Source organism: Nesoenas mayeri, assembly GCF_963082525.1.
Source record: "Nesoenas mayeri genome assembly, chromosome: 10".
Lineage (NCBI taxonomy): Eukaryota > Metazoa > Chordata > Aves > Columbiformes > Columbidae > Nesoenas > Nesoenas mayeri.
Genome location: NC_137560.1, coordinates 15,232,931 through 15,256,871, shown reverse-complemented (window position 1 = coordinate 15,256,871; position 23,941 = coordinate 15,232,931). Strand labels below are relative to the sequence as shown.

The following is a 23,941-nucleotide window of genomic DNA, read 5'->3' as shown; positions in this document are numbered from 1 at the left end:
TCATTTCCAGGTGACTTTGCTGCAAGTTTATAAACCTGGTTGACTAATTTAGCGCTGTATAATCGGCTGCTGTAGCCTAAAATAACAGGAGGTGCGAATTGCTGCTCCGCAGTAATGGTGGGTGCTCCCACAGGTACTTTGCCAAGGTCACAAATGCTAAATAAACCAGATTAAACAAAACCCAGTTGCAAGAATTCATTATTAACTGTAGTCTTTGCAGGATTTATTGGTTATAAACTAAGCTCCTGCCTTTATTTTTTTGTCCTAGTAACTAAGGCAGATGTGAACTTCAAGTCCGGGGAAACATTTTTTGGCTCTTGTCTCTGTTTACATGATTCAGGAGTTTGCAGTAGTTCCATAACAAATATAGCTTTGAACAGAAATAGCCATTCAAGTGCTATGCTTCTGGCAGTGCAGAGGAGATTAAGAGGGTCTAACAAAAAGGCTTGTAAATAGTTTTGAGTTGACTGCCCCTTTTTTTTTTCCCCCCAAATAAACCAATAGCTGTGATGTATTTTGAAAAAGGGTGGTAATCCTGCAGCAAGTTACATGGACAGCATGTTTCAGTTGTCATGAAACAGTGCAAAACATGGTGCATGCTGAATAGTTTTACTTTAAAATAGAGGGGTTTTTTTTTCTATAACTGCAGCAGCTGTATTAATTTCTAAAAATTTAGTTGATTGCCCAAAGTTGTTTCTGAGGATTTTTACTCATGTGTCTTCTTCAAGAAGAGCTTATGCTTTTTGGATACAACGTGAGACAGATGCAGAACAACAGAGTGATTGCAAAATGCAATAAAGCAGGCCTGTATTTTTGTTGTTAGGAAAATATAAATAAACTGAGGAGGATCTTTTAGTATATATTTGGACACTTTGAAATCATAAAGTATAATTATAATGTTGCTTGCATATTCTTATTTTGAATGAAGCTTCATTCTGTATCATGTGTTTGATTTGTTATTTCTTTTATTTACATGTGACCCCAAATTTAATTATTTTCCGCTTTCCCTCTCCCTGGTGTTCATGAAGAGTTTCTGGCTAGAAATAAGGTACAGAATATTTTTAGGTGAGTGGAGGGGGGCTCGCTAAAACAGTCCTGGGAGGTGCCAGTTCCCCCATACTCTGGCCTTTAAATCAATACTAAATATTTCTTTGGGAGACTGCAGTTCATACAGATGACATGAACTTAGAATAGAATTTACAGCTGTTGGATGGTGGGTGAAGAGATCCTCTGATCAGCAGTTGCACTGACCTACCCCAGCCATGCTGTGCAGCTGCAGACCCTGAGGTGTTTGGATGTGACCCACAGTGAACACCCAAAGGTTGTAAGCACAGAAAACCCATGTACCCACCTTGGGAAATCCCTAACCTAGGAGTGGCTGGGATTTCAGAGAGGTACTTGGGGACAGAGGGACCTTATTGCTGGATGTGGCTCTGCTGCTGATGCTGCTGGATCCCGTGGTAGCATAGCAAAGCATCCTGATGGACCGCTGTGGTCTGTTTTTTCTAGGAGCCTTGGTTTGGGATTACCTCATGTCAGAGATGCTGTAGGTCGCATCGAATAATAGCCCAAGCAAGGGAATGGAAGACCGTGTCTTCTGTAGTTGTTTGTGGTTGGGCAGTTCTTCCAGTGATGACTGTCATTTTGCTTGGCCTCAGATAGCAAGTTTGTAAACATCACTGATGCTTTGTGACATGCACAGCTGCAGCTTATCACACCCTCCTGTCTCTGCCATGAGTACCCAAGGCAGCAGGACTGGTACACCTCTCCTGCAATTGCAAATCACAATTGCGGTGTAAATATCCCAGTGGTTGGTAAAGTAACTTGTTGCTGAATAAATGTTTCCCCCCCACCTCATGCCAGTCATTCAGCCTGCACAGTAAAACAATCCTCTTTGCCCCAATAACTCTTCCATAAATAGCCAAAAATGTAGGAGAACTATGAGCAATGCTTAAGGACTCTAAAATTGAAGTTTGTTTAAAATGTGTGGACGCTGAGGAATTGTTTTCTGCAGTCTGGAGAGTTGCTTTGTTAGAAAGAAATGTTGCTGAAGACACTCCCTGATCTGATCAGATCTTGTAGTCAACAGCTAGTGTTGTGGCTAGATTGAACTGAGAGTTTGCATTTTATCTGTCCAAGATTATATTAATGCTAGAGTTGTTGCAATAATATTTTAGGGATTGTTGGTTCCCTTGCATGTAGTATTTGCAAGTCCTACACATTGGTAACACCAACCTATCACATACTGAGCACTGAATTCACTTTGTGGTTTTCGTTATGACTGTTTGGGGTTCTTAATCATTTAAAGCAAATCTTCCATAAACACTTTCCCTTTTGCTTCTTAAGATCCTGTTTGCTCAGCATACCAGAGCAAGGATGTCATCTGCGTGAGATGAGGCTTCGAGCTGCCTGCTCGTCTTTGGAAAGCGCTGAATACCTCTGTAACAGTGGAGTCAGTGAGCAAAGGGTTTAGGCTGGGAATTGCTGGGTCACTGTGAGCCTCGAGGAGCGTGGTGGCTTTTTGGCTGGGAGGGAATCTGAGCGTGTGAATGACAAGTACAAGCTGTGAACACAACATGGTTGGGTCTTGTTTTCTGCAGGGCTGCCTCTGTGAATGAACTTGCTGTCTGACTGTGTAAGTGATGGATAATTTCTAAACCGAGACAGGGTGAAAAGGTGTTGTGGAGGCAGATCTGGGCACTGTGTAGTTGCAAAGTAACAAAAAGTGTGGTGATCACACGTCATCTTCACCCTCGGCGACAGTGTTATCTTCTCTATTTACCCAGATAAAAGAAGGTAAATTCTATATTACAAAATCAAGAACTACATAAGTTGTTCGTGGACTCTTATCTTCTTGCTTTTTCTTTTATCACCCCTTGCTTGTTTTAGCTATCTGGCTTTTTGTTTTGCAAATGTGTATAGAGCTCTTCAGAGAGGGAAGTACCCATAGATGTGGTGGCTGAAAAATGGCTCAAAACGCCTTTGACAAGGTGACTGGTCAGACTTTCAAATGAAAGACAAATCTGCCTTGTGCCTTTTTTTGGGGGGGCATGGGGGTGGGAGCGGTGTGTGTAGGAGTAGTATCTTCTCTAAGCTTGTGATGGTTTTGAAAATTTGAGGAAGAGCACCAAGGAGTTATGTCTCAGAAAACAAATTTGTCTTGCACTCACCCTTTCCCTTCGTCTTTTTGGTGATAAAGATCGTGAGAAAACTGTGCCGTTACAGACAGTCCTTATCCACTCCTCTGATGGTGTTAATGGCCTGATCACACCCCTTTTAATTAATGAATGGGAGAAGTGCCTTCATAGCCAACCTGTGTTTCCCATTCTTCCCAGTCCTGCAGCGGGGTGTCCCTCTGCGGGATGGTGAGCAGGGCGAGGCAAGATGGAGCGAGATGCTGAGTCCAAACACTTAAGCAGTTTTGGAGTCCTTTTTGTGATATCTGAAGACCTTGTGCATGGCTGCCTCAACCCTCCTCCTCCTTTTCTCCTCGGTAGGTGCTGGATTGCACAGGTCTGCAGTGCCGGCAGGCGCCGGGCACCGCTGCCCGCATTCTGCTCTCTGGGGATTGGAGTTGCCAGGTCCTTATCTGGAGCCACCCCTAGAGACATGGCCGGCCTGGACGCCGCTTGACTTTCACCCGAGGGTGCTCGGCAAAAGCCCTTGGACACAAGGTGGGGGGGAAGATGGAAGCTGTTAGATCTGAGATGTTCATGCCCTGCTCCTTTGACAGCGTCTGTCTGTAAGTGGCGCTTTCCCGGAGCCACGGCACTGTGAGCGGGTTGTGTGATTGATGTGTTGTGGTGGAGGTTGTGTTCTGGGAGTTAAAAATACTGTGCTTGGGAGCTGGCCACTGTCTTCTGCAGGGCCACAGGAGCTGTGGCTGACCGGCTGAGAGAATGCTGGTGACTTTCAGGAGGGGAAGACTTATAAAATACTCCATGTTTAAAGAAAACTATAAATCTATATTTATATCCTTCTGAAACTTCATGGCATACACACACTTTTGGGCTAAGGGAGGTTCAGTTTAGGTGCATTATAGTGATTATTATATGGAAGTCTTTGAGGGTATCCTACGTTAGCAATTCTCCATCTCCCACTTAACAAGAACTGTAGTAAAGGATTGTAAAATGTGACCTTTGCGGCTTTTAGATTGAACCTCTTTAGTTTTACCTTGTTCCTTAATCTGATGGTGATCAAGCTTTCCAAGCTATACTGCAAGCTGTGTCCCCAAGTAAATGGGCATTCAAGCAGATCAACTTAAGGCATTTTATTAAGTCAACACTCATGCAAAAGCCACCTCCAGAGCTTAATAATTATTTACTGAGTGCTTCTGGGTCATGAGAGAGGCTTTCATTAAGTTCAGAAAGCGTTATGTTCAGCAGCTTGTGAAGGTGTGTTTTAAAAACAGAAAGAAAAATGGAAAACTACTAAATGGTGTACAGCTAATTAAAAAAAAAATCTTAGATGAGGACTGAATGCTTTTCCTTCTATGATTGAATTTTTTGGTTGGTGTGTGTGGTGGTGTTGGATTTTTTTTTTTCATCAAGGACAAGTGAATTAACTTGATTTGTAATTCAGCCTTTCCTGGGTGGTAGATATGCATGGTGGATGTTTCAGGGTTTTTTCTTCTTTCCCCTGCTGACCAGGTGCCCTCAATGCATTCAGGTAGATGGATGGATGCCCACTAGGCTGAAGGTTGTTCTGTGGTTGCAGCCCTGGTGTTGGGTAAGCGGTTCTGCTGGGGGACAGCAGCTCTGAGCTGGAGCAGCTGAGGATAAGAAAACACTGGAGGGACAGAAAAATGTTGATCTTGATGATGGAGCAGATGCAGCAGCAGCCAGCGTGTCTCCTTAAATATATAACCTTCAAACATGGAAACCTTCTTTCATATAGAAGCCTGAAACCTAGTCCTTGCTTTATTGTAAAGGCCAATAAAGGTCTCCACACCGTTTATGTAATTGCTCTGTCCTTGGCAAGTGGGGATGTACGAGGGTGCCAACTGTTGGGGCATGTTTTTTTACATTGATACTTTAAGCAGCACCAGGCAGTTGGCATGGTGAAGCAGAGAGTCACTGTAACCCACGATCAATTGCTAAATTTTAGGAATGAAATACAAAGTGCTGCAGTAGTTAGAACCCCTTACCTCGGCTGAAGATGGGGGAGAAGAGATTGTGAAGGGGTTTTTTTGTTGTTTGTGGATTTGATTTTATTTTTTTGAAGGGGCAATCTAACACCTCCTTGCCTTTTTTTTTTCCTTTTGGTATTCTTTTTCTGTCACCCCTCTCTGTGGCAAGCAGCAATGCTGGCCGGCAGGTTAGATGCTGCTGGAAATCTTGTTACATCAGCCACATATGTAATACTGGCAACAAAGCTTCTTGAGGTTTCACTGCTTGGTAGACAGACTGAAAACAGAATCTGTACAAATAAACTAGCGGTCATTGAACAGGAGGGGTGTTGGAAGGGGAGCCCTGTGGTGGTCTCTTTTCATAAGGCCTTCCAGAGGTCAAGCCAAGTATTTGAGTTGTAACGTTGGCAACTTCTCGTCTGCTTGCTTTAAAGATCAAGGTAGTTTTATGCTAATGTCAGATACTTAAACGTGCATGCCTTTTCTCTATAAATAATTATGAATGGGATAAGGGTAAGACATGAAACACGAGCATTTTAATCCCGTGTTATTTCTTACCTCTGAGATCTGGTGCAGCTCAGTGGATTTCTTGAGGTGCTAAATACGCTTTTCTTGGCTGATTTCTCTGTGGACTAACCCATTAACAAACAGTTGGCATGAACGAAAGAGACCAACAGCCTCCCCCTGGTGTGCCATTTCTCTACTTAGAGCAGGGTGGTTGATCCTGCCCAGAGCAAGTGGTTTTGAAAGCTTTTTTTTAAAATGCATTTTATTTGATTCTTGTTCATCTCTGCTTGAGGAAGCTTTGGATTTGAGGAGTTGGTCTGTATTTTTAGTTATTGTAATTTGTCTAAAAGATGTTAACGTTAGAGGCTTTTTTATTTAAAAAAAAAAAATCATAACTATTAAAACAGTAATTAAAAAGCAAAGCTGAGTTAATGTTTTCCAACTCAAAATTTCCACAGAAGTTTCTTAACAAATACATAAGTAATGCAAAAAAAAATGTTTGTATACCAGGCAACTAATGTAAATAATGCATGTGAACTAGAGAACTAGTTTGATCAATTTGTAAGACTCTGAAAACAAAACTAACCAACAAAGACCAGTTTGTCTTTTTGCCCAAGGAGACAAAGGTAAAATAATCAGTACACGTCTGGGAAGGTAGATTGTGCTTTAAAAGGTATGGTCTTTGTAATCTCTTGAGTTGATGGCAACAAATTCAAACTTGTTTTTAATCTGATCAGTTGCCTTTTATTATGCAACAACTATGTGCATTATAATTTATGTATACAGTAACATTTCCCAGGCATCTGTGCAAAGGATATGTAATTTAAACTTCTTTAATAAACCATTATCACTTAGTGATTAATTTGATTGGCACATGACACTCGCAACTAATAACTCTGCATTACACTATGCTTATTAGACTGCTAATGGATAACTGGTTTAATCATATGTCAATTAAAAGGATGAGTTGGTTTCATTTATTGCAATTAAATGGTACCCATAAACCCTGTTTGCAGGAAGTATCTAAATCACATCGTGTATCGGTTGTGTGTGTGGGCTCTGTTACCAGCTCTACATAATCCGGGGGTGAATCAGTTCATGTATGAGAGTTTAGAGTGCACGTGTCCAGGTTCTGGGTCGTACTGCGGCACACGGCACCGTGCTTGATCATGGGAGAAGATCTGCCTGAGCAGCAGCATGTAAAGGTCAAGAAGCTTTAAAAAGATGAATTATCAAAACTCTTTTGATGAAGCCTTTGACGCAGCAAGTTTTTAATTGCTTTTTTAATTGGAAAATGGAGTTTCTGACAAAGCTACTCCTGTTTGCTTTCTGGAGGGTTTGTGGTGATGAAACCCAAACCATCTTCCCATTCCACCTTGGAGCTTTGTGTGGAGCGTCCTGCAGTTGAGAGGAGGAGCGGACACAGTGGGATGGAAAGCTGGGTGTGAGAACGCTCTGTTTGTGTGTGGGACAAGCTTAGAGGATGAGCCACCAGCGTTTGTACCAATTTTCCATGTTCGATCAGTGATACTTGCGATGAGTGGAAGGAGCGCTGGTGTGGTGAGACCACCCTGCCCACGGGAGAAGCTTTACAGCCCCTTGGGGATAAGTACTGGGGATGGCTGGAGCTGGCTTGTGTTTGTGCAGTTCCTTCTCAGTGCTTGTGGCAGGAGGTTCTGCTCAGAGAGGTGCTGTGCAGCAGCTTTTATTCCAGATAAAAATGTTATTTGAACTCCAGTGCATTGATGGCAGTAACTGCAGTCTGGCAGCTTGGTGCTGCCTGTGTGCAGTGTCCATCTGCCTCTATATTGTGTAAAATTATAACGTTTGTGAGTAAGAACGATGTGTCTACTGAGCTTGTGGCTCTGTAGCTGCACTGGTTTCTTGCTTCTCCTTTGAAACAGGGATGAACTAGACATTCCATAATCATGTCTCAGGCTTTTTCTTCCGCCCTCATCTGGCCACCAAAATCTCGTGTTCTGGATGTGAATGAGATCAGACTCTTCTTCCCCTTGCAGATTCTGGTCTTCTTTTGATACTTGTTTAAAAAGTACATTGCCTGACCTTGCAGTGCGCACCTAATTGCATCTAAGCCGTTTTTCCAGTGAGTAACTAGAATATTGAGCAGAATTACAAAAGAAATAAAAGTTGGAAGATTCTCTGCCTTTTGGGAAAGAATTTGGCAGAAGAGCACTTTCTGGGATTATTGTTTATTTCAGAGACAAAATATTTGAAGCTTCTTGTTGACAATTTTGAATTGAAGGTAGAGCCCCGAACCACCTGCAGGCAGCTGCGAGGACAGTTGTGGTGTTGGTGTGAGTAGGTACAGTAATTGCATGGGCGAGATGAGGTTCCTGGCAGAGGCTGTTTGAAATGCCATGGAAATCATTTTTCCTTCTTTCTCTTTTGCATTCCCCAGAATTTTAGTATATGGGAAGGTTCTCCTGAGATGGTTTTCAGCTCACTTGACTTTGGTAGGCAGAGAAACAGTTGAAAATGGAAGAAGGTGGGAGGGACTGCTGGGTTACCAATTTTGCAGCATTAGGTATCTATAAAAAAAAATGTCAGTAGCATGCAAGTGAGAATCCTGCTTAGTGCGATACAAAATAAGCTTTTCCTCAACATGGGGAAAAATGAAGCCTTCCTTAAAAGCAAGGTTTCAGTGCAGTTTTTTTCTCATCTATTACAGTGGTGTCCGAGGTGGGATGAGCAATATTTTTAGTGGGCAGGAAGAAAATATTAGCACTTCAGTAACACATGTATATAAATAATAAATAAACATATATTGGGGGTGCATACTCAAACATTTTTTTTTCCTGGTAACAGTACGTGATCACAAAAATTGGGAGACTGCTGATTTATAACTATCTTGATCATGGAAATAAGGCATGTCCTTGATTTGGAAATGTGCAAGTGGTTCAGATGTGCAGTCAGGAAAAACGCTGCTGGGTTTAGATGTGAGAATGCTTCACCCTTAATTGAAAGGGTGGTGTTTTTTACAAGTATCACAGTCAATGACTTGTCTTGAGCAGCTAATTAGTGCGATTATTCCACAGCTGCATTAGTTTCACCACAAAGGTTTTCTCTTGTTTTATCAAAAGGATCAGTGTCTCTCCGAATGTTTCAACCTGACAGGTCTTAAATAGCAAGATGATTCCCTCCCTGCCTCCAACATGTGTGCTCCGGAAAAGCAGAGTTTGATCTCTTGAGGGAGTTAAGTGTGGGTTCTCCTTTTTTGTTTCTACTCTGAACTGGTTTTGTCAACATTGGTCCTAAACAAAGCCACCAAACTTCCAGCAGCTCTGGCTCTGGTTGCCCAAGCACAAGTGGCTGTGGGTGCCTGTGTGAGCCCCAGAAGGGATGCTGGCCCCTATGCCAGTGGTCCAGTCACCATCCTTCAGGTAGGACCGAAATGCTGGAGCCAGAGGTGGGTCTCATGAGAGCAGCCTTCTCCTAGAGCGGGAGGATCACTGCTGCCTTCTCCAGTATGGCCTTGCACCAGTATAGCCTAACGAGCCCTTTCTGCCGTGGGCTGACATCAGCTACAGCGGAGTCAGAAACCAAATATCCTGAATTACACACACTGTAGCTCGCTCTTATATGGACTCATGTATTCTTACCCACTTCCAACATCCTTCCCTCAAAAGATGGGCAGCTTGGTATTTGCATACCCTAATTGTTGTGCCTTATGCTACAGAAACGTCTTATGAATGGATTTTGCTTCTGAGGGCTAACAGAATGATAAGTTGCTTCAGGAGGTGTCCCTGCAGTCTGTGGCAAAGTCCTGTGGTTTGCCCCACACTGTCTGGAAGGAGGCTCTGTCACTTTATAACGTGTGGCTGAAATAAAGCTGTTAGGGTTGTTTCTTCTGCCTGATCTTGTATCTCGCTGCACTCAGAAGATACTGATAGGCCTGAAGTGGGAACTGGGTTGGTTTTTTTGGACCTGCTTTCTAGCTATGAAGAGTGTCACCACCAGCATATCCAACCCCAAGGTAGTATTTTGCAGAAAATAACTGAACTTTAAGTTGTGCTTTCATGGGAGAGGTAGATTTATTTTATCTGTTTGTTTATTTTTTTCATTACAACTGGAGTATTATCTATACCTGTTATTAGACTTGATGCAGCCCTTTACCTTTTAAAAAAGGAATACAAGTACCTGCTGCTATGGTTGTTTGCTGCAAAATTTAAACAGCAAACACTCTTTGCAGTTGGATACTGGCATTTGGAAATGGTGAGCTGCAGTCGAGTTAAGGCAGCCTAATGTGGCTGCTAAGTACCTGAAGTAGGTCGGCTCCGAATTCCCCCTCGCGTGGTGCGGCGTATCCTCACCCGTCCCACCCCACATTCGGGTACAATTCTGCAAGTTCCAACCGCTGAAGCCGTGATCCCGCTTGTGGAAGCTGATCCTGTCTCTCTCTGGTCTTCCCACAGCAATTCCGAGCATCCTGGCGCTTCCAAGCCTCCCTTAAGCTCCTCCAGCATGACCTCACGAATCCTGCTACGGCAGCAGCTCATGCGTGAGCAGATGCAGGAGCAGGAGCGTCGGGAGCAGCAGCAGAAGCAGCAAGCAGCCCAGTTCATGCAGCAGCGAGTGCCCGTCAGCCAGACACCTGCCATCAACGTCAGCGTCCCCACCAGCCTGCCCCCCGCCACCCAGGTGCCCATGGAGGTCCTCAAGGTACGCCGGTCTCTCTGCCTTTCTATTCAGGAGCTCTCACTCATCTAAACATACCTTTTATTTTTTTAACAGGGACATGGTTATAGGGATTTTCGGCAGTGAAATTTTGCAAATAAACTACGCTCTGGCTTTATTTGCAGCTTGTTTTGGTGTCCTAGTAGTGAAGAATGGAAAATGTGTTTGTTTTGAAAAGTTTGTGTGACTTTCATTTTCTTTAAACTTTGAGATCTTGGGAGGGAGGTTTTGTTACAAAGCTGATGTTTCTGTCATTTTCCCTTTGGAAAACGCTTCTCCGCCTTTCTAGTACTTAGTTATTTTCAAAAATAAGAAATTATTAATAGATATTTAAATCAATATTTTGGCTTTTAAAAGCAAACAATGAAATATTTTTGTAAAATGGTGTCAAAACTCATTACAAAAGAGCTGCTCAGAAAGCCTTAATCTGAAATACGGGTCAGTTTCCAGCCTCTTGCAACAAGCCTTCGTAATCCTTTTTTGCTTAAATGACTTGTTTGCCATTAGTAGCTTTGGACTCCTTGTCCTACTGGAAACTGTAGGAGCTTGTTAGTACCCCTCTGTCAAAGGGACATAGCTTGCTAATTACTGGGGAAGAACGTGAACAGCTAGAGAAGAGATAATTCAGGCACTGGCTAAGTCCAAGTAGAGTAAAGCAGCATGAAATGTGTGAGTGGAAGAATACAAAATATTTTGGATAAATTTGCTGGCATATTTCATTAAAATAAAATTTTCTTGAGTTTTGAAGAGTTATCTATATCCTCTGCATTACTGCTGAACCTTTTTATTACAGCTGATGTTTAGTAACCGCCTGCAGTCAGTAAGCGTATTCTTACCAGATAAATTAATTGAGCTCAGTTACAACCCGCTTGTAGTTTGCTCATCGCTGTTACATGCCGATGATACGTATTCAAAGATGTAGTTTTAAAATAGACTTATGGGCTCAGGATTTTCAGGCAGTCCATGTGATGGGTTTATGGAGGAAATGTAGGGTGCTTTTATTTATTGAATCTGCATTATGGTATTGTGCTGACAGTGCCAAAACGAATACTTAATGCGGACACTTGAGTCATACTTTAGTGTCTGTAATCTGGGAGCAGAAAGGAGACAGTTGAATTTTTAATTTGAAATTTTGAATTTGTATATACACATACACATTTTCATTAAAAATTAAATATGATACACATTGAGCATGTGTTCATGTACATATAGTAAGGAGTCCGAAATTGACTAGGAAGAGCTATTTTGTCTAATGCTTGCGTATTACACACCACGTTTGTGCATTACACATAATGTTTGTGTATAACAATTCCTTAAACTTGTTTCCAGGTTATGGCACCACAGTTATAATTCAGATCCAGCAGATGTGTAGGTGTTACGAAACAGTTTTTTGTTTATAATGCATTTAGTTAACTACGTAACATTTTTATATCCTTTCATCCTAACATGTTACAATGGGAATTTTAGGAGTTTTTTTAAACCTCTCTGAAAACTTGTGGGAAAATGTTTATTTTCCTATTATATTATTAAGGAATGAGTGTAATGTCTTGAAGAAGCATTAGCAGTTGTCTGTATTGTTCATTTTACAATTACCTCTTTATATGAGAGAGGAGAGGAGGCAGCCCTTTATTTCGGAAAGACAAACTACGGAAGATACTGCAGCCAAAAGGTGATGCTCAGTTATTACAAGCGGGGTTACTAGGAGCTGGCTTGCCAATGGATTTGTATGGAAATCTGTAACCTGCTGGAGCACTGCTAGGGAGCTTCACACAAAGAACTTGAACTTGAATCCTAGTCCTTCAAGACTGAACAATAATTATCTGTCCCCCGTTCCCTCCTGATGGAGGAGGGTCTTCTGGAAAGAGGGAGGACGCCTCCCCTGCACTTGTCTTTGGCTCAAATGGCAGCGTGCGTGACCCTGTAGAGGAAAATTTAAGACAATGTGTCCTTAACTGGCTTGTAAATTGAAAGTAATAACTGGCAACAACAACCTTTTGATGACAAGAGAATTATGCGTTGAAGGTGATGGTTGTGGAAACTTGAGCTACTTGCTGGAACAAAATGATGCCTGACTTCTCATCACCTGCGTTTATATAAGTAACAGCAAAAATTAGCAAGAACAAGTCCTTTTGGTCTCTGCCCATGAGAGAAGAGAGACTGCTTTGTATTGTTTTGCTGCTTGTGTTTTTGATGGGGGAAAGCAGATTCAGCCTTTTATCTTTACTTATAAAAGTGCGCCAGTTCTTTAAAACAAAAATTAGTACAAAATACCAGGCTCGAAGTCATGATCTTGCTGAAAATTTACCAGTGATGCTTCAGTAAACGTAGGATTTGGCTGAAAGGTCCATATAATTTTGGTGTTGCTTTTTTGCTTGTTTTGTTTTGTTTGCAGTTGTTTTTTTAGTAGATCATTTGGCTCAAAGGATGAGATTTACAATAAATCGGGATCTTCCTGGTGCCAATACGCTGCCAGCCACCTTTGCCTGCAGTAACACTGAACCAGTGACATCATTTCCCTGCAGCCGCTTTTTACACTTCAGTTGTTTTTAGCTGTAGACAAATTTTCCATATGAGCTGTACTGAAGTTTTAATTAGATAAATAGGGAACTAAGTTGGTAACTTTATTATCCAGATGGTCTGGATTTAGTGACCTTTAAGAATGAGAGAGACAAACAGGGGATTTTTACACTTTCAGAAATGTTGATCTACAAGGCAACTTTCTTTAAAAGAGATCTTTTTGAGTTCTACTTCACAAACAAATACCACCAAATGTACCAGCTGTTTTTGGTTGGTTGGTTTGGAACTTAGCATCAAAAAAAAAGTACTCCAGGCTTCTTGAACTTGACAATGTTTTGTGTTTTTAGTTACATTGTGTGACTTGCCCTTTCTCCAGTATCTTACAATGTGAGAAGGAGAATACTACTTGCTGGAGAGAGTTCAGAGAAGGGCAGTGATGCTGGTGAGGGGCCTGGAGGCCTTATCTCATTCTACAACTACTTGAAAGGAGGTTGTAGCATGGAGGGGCTGGTCTCTTCTCCCAAGTAACAAGTGACAGGACAAAAGGAAACGGCCTCAAGTTGGGAAGGTTCGGATTGGATATTGGGAAAAATTTCTTCATGGAAAGGGTTCTCAGGTATTGGAACAGGCTGCCCAGGGCAGTCACCATCCCCGGAGAGGTTTAAAAGGCCTTTAGACAAGGTTCTTGGGGACATAGTTTAGTGCCAGAGTTAGGTTAAAGGTTGGACTCGATGATCTTGAGGGTCTTTTCCAACTGAAATGATTCTATGATTCTGTGCCTGAGGATGGTAATTTGGAGTGACTGGTTTAAAAAGAAGCCAAAGGTGTTAATGAGCTTGGATTTTATAATATTTGTTTTCAAGATGCTAATTTAGAAACAATACGGAAAGAAAGAGAAATACATAACAAATCTATGTCACATTGCATAGGAATCTCCAAATTACATAATGTGGTATGCTCAAGGCTATATGAATAAATAGGATTTCATTTTCTTGAGTAATGACTTCTTACATCACTTCTCTAAGTAATGTAGCTTGGCAAGGTAGGAAATGACCTGTAGGAATTCAAATTTTGTGTTGCTTTGTACAACCTAATTATGAGATGGACTGGGAGTAGGTCTAACACATTTGAAATGGTATCTCTTTGAGCCTAGTAGCAAAGGGAAGATTTCTTACAGCTTTCAGTATTCCTTCTGCAGAGCTGACATTAGCTTCGCAGAGGTACAGGCTGGTTTATCTTTAAGCACCTTCTCTGTCTCCTGTTTGTAACGTTGGTCCTCAACTACTGAGATGTGTCACAAAACTTTCTTTGCTTCTGCTGCACTTCAACTTCTTGCTCTGCACTGGAGACAGGAACATGTAACTTAAAATGTTGATCGCTGGAGTAGTTCCAAGCCCTATTAATGTTGGATCAGTATCTGTTCCTGAGATACAAAGTAAGTTTATATTTTCACTTAAGAGAGTTGACTTCTTTGTAAGAATTTGTCTTAAGATGGCTTCAGTGGCAGTGGGTTGTTTTACGGAGTAGCTTCTTCCATACAGGTGTATTTTAGTTTTATATACTTATAGATAATAAGAAACTGTTTTTGCTGTTGTTGATTGCGGTGATTCTCTTGTCTGGTAGGAGTTCTTATGTGCTGGTTATTCTTATGTGGTTGGTTTCTGTAAGCAGGGTTAGCTCAGGGCCTGAGGAGGTCGTGCCTTGGGGCCCTGCCTGTCGTCACTGGGACCTGATGACAGGTTAGTGCTTTTGCTCCTCAGTCATCCGCTTGCAAAATATTACTGCTATTAATTCCATACCTTGTGGAGATAATGTGTTAAAGGTGGTGAAATCCTTTGCTATTATGAACAGAAATCGAGAGAATACACTCTCTGTTTGCAGTGAAGCTGGTTCATTAATCAGCTTCCCCATAGCTGTCTCTGGCTTCCTATCTTACAGTCTTCCTGCTTGATATCACAGAATTAGCTTTTCTGCTGTAGTCCTAGCAGCTGTCTGTTGACAGTTACTTAGGGAGTATCTCCAGATGATGTGATACAGTAGCTGCGTTCTGCTTTTCATGTCTTTTGTGCACCCCCTTGCCCGCTCCCAGCCTCTTTTCCTACCAAGCAACTTGCAGGACTCTTGCAAGTGAGTGATCTCTCCTGCCAAGCCCCTGGCAGCGCAGGACAACTCCCTGCCTTTCTGACAGGCAGTGACACCCTATCCTCATCTTTAGGATAGTTTTAAGTCTTCTACATCAGTCTGGGCCGCTGATTTTAGGACTTTTTTGTTCAGCAGGCAGAAATGCTGACATATATGACCAGAGTTTTACGTAAGGTCCCTCTGGCATTTTCACCAGAGCTGCACTGAGGCAGGACAGGTATGGGGCTTACCACTCTGTATGTGCTTTTGAGAGACACAGCAGGAAAAAGGTTTTCCTTCATCTAAAACATCTAAAAGAAACAAACAAACAAAGAAAGAGCGACTTTAAAGGCTGAAATTACCAGCCATAGTGCCTTATTCATGCAAGCAAGGCTTGCAAGATCCTCTGCTTGTTTTTGGGGTTAGTCTTTGAGAAGTTCTGCTGATAGAAGTAGTCAGACCTGATATGTTGATTAAGGCTTGCCTTTGAAGGTTGCTCACTTCTATTTTTTTTTTTTATAAGTGCATTTGTCTCGAAGTAGTCTTATTTACAGAATTTGCAGTAGTCCAGAAAGAAAACATATTGCAGAAATTCAGAGAATTGGGCTTGGGGAGTGGTGGAGACTCACCTGTTTGCTCATTGAGAGACACTGCAGAACTTGAATTGAAGCTATGCTGTGTGGTTTGTATTGCTTGGCCTGAGTTCTGGATAAAGTTTACTGTTCAGAACAATCATCACACAGTCTCCTAAGTACTTTGGACCTGCCTGCCCAAAATACAATGTGGCATTGCAGAAACTGCAACTGGCACATTGCAGTCTTGTGTCCTCCATGAGAGGAGATGCACTGGAGCATCCTCAGGAGTCAGGAAAAGAGGCTCAGGGCCTGCATTGGCCATAGAGCTGCAAACATTACCAGTTCTTGCAGGATTTAAAACATTACTGGTGGGCAGCTGACATCTAGCCCTCTGCATGTCTCACTAAATAGATGGAAGGTGGAAAAATGAGGGTGAACACTTCTTCCTTCTGTCCGCCCATGTTGTTTGGTGGTGTTCCTTGGCATGTGGATGTGATGCTTGTTCTGTCTTGTTGTTAATGTGGTGCGGTGGGCCAGGACGCAAAAGTTGACGGAAGCCTCAACTGGATGTGTTGTGGTGAAGTGATGTGGTCCCTGTCCCAGTCTGTCCCTGATGCAGCATGCAAACGCTCCCCAGGATGCAGTTGGTTCACTTCCCTTTCCCTCCAGAGTGTTGTCACACCAAATGAATACCACATTAAGGAATCTACTGGGCATCTGATGTCTCTTTTCCTCCCTGTTTCACTGTCATTGAGGATTTAAGAATGTAACCTGCATTTGACACAGGCGCTGAGATGGGAGAGCCACATTGGATGCCACTGCAAAGTACAGCCTCGAGGGCTGAGGTGGGAACCTGCAGCAGGTGTCTGCAGCATGGACCAGCGTGTTCCTGCAGTGGTGCACAAGTCTTTTGGACACTGCGCAAGTGCCTTGCGGGTAATGAGATATAAACAGGTGGTCTGACCAGCAGATGGTATAAGAGGTTGCTTTCAGGATGCTAACATCCCCTTCACCCTTGTTTCTGGAGAGTGAGCAAACCGCTCCCATGCTCCAGGGGATCTGGACAAGGTGGGTCTTGCTTTGTTGATCTGCAGCTTGAGATCTCTCTTCTCTGTGCTCCTGCATAGTGCCTGCTCTTGCTAACAGGGCAGTTCACCCCAAAATGTGACATATGTAGAAAAACATATGTATGGAAATATAGGCTAGAAAAACAGTTTTAATATTTGTTATTAACAAATTATTAACAGTGTGTTTGCATAGAATAATGTTTATAATATGCTGGACATTTAAAAATTTCTGTGCCACTAAGTATCCCACTTAGGATTCACCCTGCCACACTGCCTAGGTTGGTATTTTCATAGTAGATATCAACTGCTTATCTGGTGCTAGAAATACAGCTCTTTGTGGCTTTGTCTTGTCATTGTGGCTTTTCTTATTTCACCTGGGGTCCTACGCAAGCTGAAAGCTTGGCCTCTCGCTTTCACCCTCCTGTCTTTGTTCATTCAGATTTTAAATGCACCACCACAACAAGCTGTTTGCATCAGATACCCTCTGTTTCTTCAGCCCTGAAATGCTGAGCATGCCTTCTGAGTGATGTTAATGATTATGGACATATATATTAAAAAAACACCTCCTCCTAGTCCTTTTCCAGTATGCTTATTGCAGAGCATGACCTGAGGTGAGAATGCAGACCTGCCTAGCAGGGAAGGCTGTGCAGTTAGCAATAGTGTTCTTGGTGTAATGATTACCATGAAACTTCATTGTATAGGGGACTTATCTCATGGTTCTGAAGAACAGGAACAATGGGATGTCAAGATAAACATGCGGTAGCATCTGCTACAGGGAATGTGTGTTTGTGGACACGCTTATCTGATTAAAAGTTAATTTAATCTAACTTGACAATAGTAGATAGTAGTGTGTGCCAGTATGTTAAGTATGGCATGTATTTGCAATTGAGAACTTAGACAAGTGCTTTGCCAGACCAAGTCGTCGTGAACTACAAATAGAACATTTAAACTAAGGTTACTTAACACTCAGTGACTCTGGTATACGCAACTTAACCCTACAGTAATTTCTTCATAAAGAAAATCTTGCATTTAACTGCAGAACCACTAAAGCCTGCTTTGTCTCCTGAGCCTTCACGTAAGTATAACAGTATTTCTCAGGCTTTAAATCCTTTGCTTGCTTAGTGGGTTGAAAGCTATTCCAAACCAAGCACTGGTGCTTGATGTCTGTGGTTAGTAATAGAGGTAAAATGTAAACTCTTGCTTAACACTTAGGTTATTAGACATTAAAAATGCATGGAATTCAAGGGGGCAACATAGTTCTGTGTACAAGTATCTGACTGCTTTACTGCTAGTGCAAAACACTGCTTCCAGCCTTCATCCCAAGTGTCCTTTCCTATGGATGCAAATATGTGTGTTGCTTAGCTCTTGAGAGCTCTGTGCTGCTGCTGGATTGTGCTGCTGGAAGGCCAGGACATTTTCTGAGCACAATGCCCAGGTAGGTACCTGAGCAGAGTGGGAAGATAGCTGAAGAACTGCTACTTATCACAGAACTCTTGCCCTGCAAGTTCACAGTAGTCACCTGGCAGTTTGAAATAATATTGTCGACATGGAGGAAATTAAGGATATATTCACACAAAACAATATAGGTATCTGGAGGTCCAAGGTCTGATCGCCTTTCAGAAGGTTCTTGGTGGTTTATACCCTGGTTGGTGGTCTCAAGGATTTGCTGTCTTTCCGCTGGTGTGATAACATCCACAAAGTTAAGGAGAGCTTGCGAAGTTTGTTCTGTTATAGCTTCAAAGCACTTTTTTTTTCCTTCGCGGTCTAGACGTATTATCCAATGGCTGAGTTACCAGACCTTGGGAAAATGGTGGTTCACCACGTGTCAGTGACTGTTTCAGACCTGCAGAAGATGAATTAATCTTCCTAAAGACTTGTAGGTGCCCATAGTTGTGGGTATTAAAAGCATTGATGAGGCTCTGCAACCCACCAGCTAACAGGTTTCAACAGCTTGTACTAAGTCCTTTTTTGGTGAATGTTAATTTAAAAACCACCTTATTCCACTTTCCTGGTTGAGCCAAGGACGTATGAAGAGGGTGAGTGCTGGTCATTGCAGTTGTGTTTGTCAAGTCTGTGGCTTAATTTGGAATACAACAGTGCCCGGAGCCACACGTGGTGCTGGAGAGCCGGGGAGTCGGGTGGAGGTCGAGGGAGGCCTCTGCTGACACCTTTGATCGATGTTAAATTTAAAATGTGAAAATTCAGATCTGCTTAAATTAATCTTTTGGTATTATGTATACTCACAAATATTTCAGTTCTTCAGCTAGTTTGGCAGCATTATTCTCTGAGACACTGAACCTGTGTAATGAATGAATTCAAAGTGACAAGCTGGAGACATTCCTGCCATTCAAGAGAGGCTTAAGGAATTTCTTATTGGCTAAATTACAAATATGTAGCATTTTGCCCAGCACTGCATGGCAATTTCAACCTGCCTGACCGTGACAAGATTAGCACTTTTTCTCCCCCTCCCCAGCAGTAATATTTTTTTTTTGTTTTAAATTAGATTAAGAAGTACCAGGCAGAGATGCAAAAGCTTGAAAGAATAAAAAGCAGCCTTACCTTGAATGATTCTGTCTGTCATTGGACTGGTTCCTTAATTAGCCCCATGTCCTTTAACCTCTTGAGAAATAAGTAAGGGATAAATTTGGGGATAAAGACAAAGACGCCTGGAGATTTACCACACACCGCTAGGTAATTCATCAAGGAATGTTGGTAATTAGCCCTGCCTCTTTCCTTTCTGGCTCATTTAATAAAACTGGTTGATTTAAAATAATGCCTGCTGGTTCATTATCAACTACTTTAAGAGCCAAGTTATGAACTTGAAACAAAAAACAGTATTGTGTTGTCTGTAAAGGACCTGGCAAGTGTGTTTTGGTTTTATTTTTTAAAAAGAGACATTATTCAGTCCCATCATCAGTCTCCCCAACTTTATAGTTACATATTACTTCACATTTGGATTACTATTAGACTTTTGGGGTTTATTTATTTCTAGTGCCTACTACTAAGTGTCAGAGAGGAGGAAAAAAGATCCAAGATCTTGAAGAGGTACATGTCAGATTGTGTTAAGAAAGCATGGCCTGATGGAATTCAACTGAATACAGACTTTACAATAGTAGTAGTTGTCCAGTTGAGGAAATGGGTAACAGCTTTAACCCTTTATCTCTTGGAAATGAGTACCAGCTTCACGTCTTGTTCTTTGAGCAAAACGATCCATTTTAGTAACACATCTCTTTAGTGCTTGTAATGGAAATTGTCCCTGAATTGAGGACAGAACTCTTTTGGCTTGTATATGTTTATGAAAATATTCATGCAACATTGTTTATTTTTCTTCAAACATAGGAATAGCATTACTCAGAAATTAAATGAGAGGATCAGGCTAGAACTGGATTAATATGCTGCTGCCTTTGCATTTTTCTGGGAGAATATCTCTGTATGGCAGCATCCAGTTTGAATGTGTTACATCAACAGTTGCTGGCCAGCAGATCTGGGTAGGTTGGTCTGTCTGACTTTAAGAATTAAGTTACTGTTACTGTAAATCTTCCTTTAATAATTAATGTCAGACTGAGATTGCAACACTTCTGAAACTGTTGTGGGCTAGAGGAAAAGCTGACTGTGCTGGCCTTCCACTCAGGGTAGGCTTGCCAGATCCTGAGTCCTTTAGAAGGCTTTTTCTGAACCTCTTCTAACTTATTAGTGCTGTTTGGGGCCAAACTGAATATAGTGTTGCAGTGCAAAGAACAACAAAGGTGTTCCTCTCTAGTTGTCCATACACCCCCTTTAAGTCCCCTGGGAGAGGCTGTGTTTGTCACCTGCTGCTGTGACCCAGCAAAAAAGCAGATAGGCAGTTATATGCTTGGCAGACTGGTAAATTTAAAAGAAGAAAAAGATTGCTTTTGTGGAAATAGTACTCTGCTAGTCTTCAGTTCTGAACAATTCTTTTGTTACCAACTACAAAAGTATCTTGTTGCCTCCAAACACCTGTAGAGAGCGCTGGAGTATTGGGGTAACAGCTCAACCCTGCAGGCAAGAAGCACTTGCACTGGGTGCCACTTACCCACTTGTTTATTGTGTTGAGACTTGTTAATAAACTTTTAGAGTTTACGTTGACTTAGAACTAGGTGCATTTTTTCCAGCTTGTAATGATGTGGAACAGAAAATCTAGTATCTTTAGGACAAACATAACCCAAACCAGACAAACAAAAACCCAAACCAAACAATCAAGCAAACCCAACAAACACAATTCTGTTTAATACCAGTGTTTTTTGCAAAGTTAGAATGTCCCCACCAAATCAATAGCTTAAGTTTCCAACATCATATCGTTATCTTTTTAACATACTGGAACAATATTTGGTTATAGACCTTTGTGATTTAGTGCCCTCGACTTGCTGAATATCAGATATCAGCAGTTGGAAGTTCCAGATAGCTCTTTGAAAATTCTTGGGTAACTTATACAATTCAAGTAGATTTTTTTTTTCCCTTTTGAACTTCATCAGGAGCAGCAGGCGTTTCAACATCAATATTACAGTAATTAAACTAGTATACGAAATGCTCGGCAGCACTGAGAACTCGTTCGGGTCTGTCATTCATTGCGCTGCACTTTCCTAATCTCTCAGCAGATGGCATGAGGGTTTCCAAGAGTGTGTGCATGTACTGGGAAAGCTCCCAGCTGCTGGGAAGGTCGTCTTTCTAGACTATTCCTTTCTCTGATGAAGGCTTAATACGCAGGTGCTAAAAACTGTTTTGACACGTTAATCTAATTGTGTTATTTGCTTGTGGTGTTGTATTTTATTTTTACCAACTAATGTCCCAGAGGTGCCCTGAAGCCATTAACCAGTTAAATGCTGTATGTAATAGTTAATACACACAAAAAACAGTTACTGCTAGAAAGTCTGTGAAAGGCAGCCTGCCTCTTTTAAGTAAATCTGTTACTGGCATCCAGTAGAAGTGATAAACTTGTTCAGCAAGTACAACTAGACTGCTGAAAAAGCTTAAGTGATAAAACTGGAGTGTGTTTGCCATTGAACATTCCCTGTCTTCAAAGCAATATAAGACACAACTTTGTTTTGTTAAATTATATCCCCCTTCTAGCTTTGTGTGCTACAAATCCTGATTTTTGTAGACAGTGTGAATTAGTGAAATAAAAATAATTTGAAATGTGTGATGGCTTTCCACAAAAAAAAAAAAAATTACTGTAATTCTAAATTAATGTGTCTTACACAACCCAGAAGCCATTAGCTGTTTTCAGGCAACCAAACTACTTGAAGCCCTGGCTTCTGACAACAGCATTTTTTTACTAACTTGGCTGAAATCTGTGTCGTATCTCTGAATGAACACATTGACATCAGCAGGAATGTGTCTTGTGTGTTTAAAGAAACCAGTGTCAGAAAGAGCTGTTTTTCTGTCTCAGAGCAATGTATAATACTTCTATCTATCTATCCATCCATCGCTCCGCTCCTTTTGAACATGCAGGAGATCCATGTGCCGAAACCCTCTCAGGCCCCGGGTGCTGCAGTGCCGGGAGCTGTCGCTGGGGCTGAGCATGGAGTCTGGGCAGCAGTCGGGCACCTCAGCATCTTTAAAAGGTCTGAGGGTTGATTGCTGCAAGCTCCAGGGTGAGTTTCAGAGTATCTTTCTCTCCCTATTTAACTCTGCTGTTTCTTTTTCTTTCTAGTTACTATGAAAGGCCTTGCCAGTAAATTGCTATATTAAAATATACTGGTAGTGGTATCAAACCAGAACTTATTCTGACTTGGAATCAGAAATATTTTATGAATTTGAGAGGAACTTTGCATGTTAAGGAAGGTGAATCAAAGCTTATATTTCAGTCTTCCTTCCTAAAAATCAGCAGGAGTCGCCTGGTTGAAACCATCAAAATTCTGTTTATGAACATAAAGGTTGGATATAGCTAAAACTTTTTGTTCTTTTCAGATGAAAATATAAACAGGCAACTAAGGGAGAGTCTCTTCTTTAAAAAGTACTCCCTCCTTTCAAAGAAACCCATTTCAAGCATGAGGTATAGAAAATATCCTGTCTGCCTATCCCAGGTCTTGATGAAGGTCCTGTCAGGGACCTGCAGGCAGCACGCTAAGCCTTGTCTTGAAGATTTCTGTTGGCTATCTAAGGCTGCAAGTTCTCTCTGCTTGTGTTTTTTATTTAGGCGTGCAGGGTTTTTGTTCCTTCTTGGTTTTGGGAGTCCTGTCTAGAAGACGTGATATTCTCAGGAAGGACGGGGACAGAGCTGCTCTTTGTCCTGATAACAGCCTCTTGCAAAGTAGGGCTGTTCTGCAGAAGCAGTGGGGTGCTCTGCTACCATGTCAGGAACTGCTTTGAAGTTAATTCCTGCCTTGTTCAACAGCACTTTAAAGTTAATTCTTGTCTTGTTAAAGAGAAAATTATGAGAAGTGAGACTTATGTTTAAAAAAATAGGGCGATTATCTGTATTCTCATAACTTACTAATTGAAAAGTCTTGCTTTGAGCAATCTGATACTGTTTTACTATGCTATTTACATGGCTATTTTAAAATTCTGCTTCCTGACTCCCACCAAAACTATAGTCTTCTGAAATGTTACCATAGTCTGAGTCTCAAAGAAACAATTTGTTCAGGGAAGGATTAGAATGACCTTGAATGAGTCAGCACTTGTGTGTAGCAATCGTAAGCTTTCTTGTTTCTCTTTGGTTTCTAAAAGGAAATGAATTCTGGACCACAGGCTGCATTCATTGCATGATAGTTAATGGGCTTCATTCACATGAAAGTTCATATATTCCTTAAGGGTTCAGCCATGTATGGTTCGCTGTGTAAAAGGAAAAATAGTATTTATCTCACAGTACTGTGGCATTTCAAAAGAGTTTATCCTTTTCTAATGTATATTGGCTTTCTGAGGGAAGAAAAGTGGTGCCTTCTGCTCTAGAGTGGAGCTTATTGAATAACTGGTTGCTCTATGCAAAGTGTTGTTTCCTACGTGGATCACTGTTCAGAATTCTCTTCTGCCTTTCCCTGCAGTGTTTGCTCTAAATAATGAGGAAAAAGCTTCCAGCCATGGCTTCTGCCTGTTCACGGCACTTATCCATAGAAATCCCTTATTGCTGTACTTGCACCTTCCCCAAGAAAATTTATTAATTCAATTTATCAGCTTGGTTAAAAGTGGTAGCCTGTTAGTGAGGAATGGGCTGTCTGCTACGGGACCCGGGGAATAGCCACAGATAACTGTTAGAGGACCACAGTTAATCCAACTTTGCATTCTCTTCTCTAGTAACTGCAATTCCAGATACCATGCCTAAATAGCTGTTGCTACCAGCTGTATGTAAGGAATAGGCCACCAGATGGGGTAAG

The 23,941-nt window shown here is 41.7% G+C and overlaps 1 protein-coding gene across 2 annotated transcripts in view; it reads left to right on the top strand.

Moving 5' to 3' along the window:
• MITF (melanocyte inducing transcription factor) overlaps positions 1–23,941 on the top strand; it is a 105,944-nt gene that overhangs the window by 48,375 nt on the left and 33,628 nt on the right. For both annotated transcript variants that reach the window (XM_080350555.1, XM_080350554.1), the window contains exon 2: positions 10,069–10,315. In XM_080350555.1, coding sequence (XP_080206681.1) covers positions 10,069–10,315 — 247 coding nt within the window. The remainder of the gene's footprint in view (positions 1–10,068; positions 10,316–23,941) is intronic.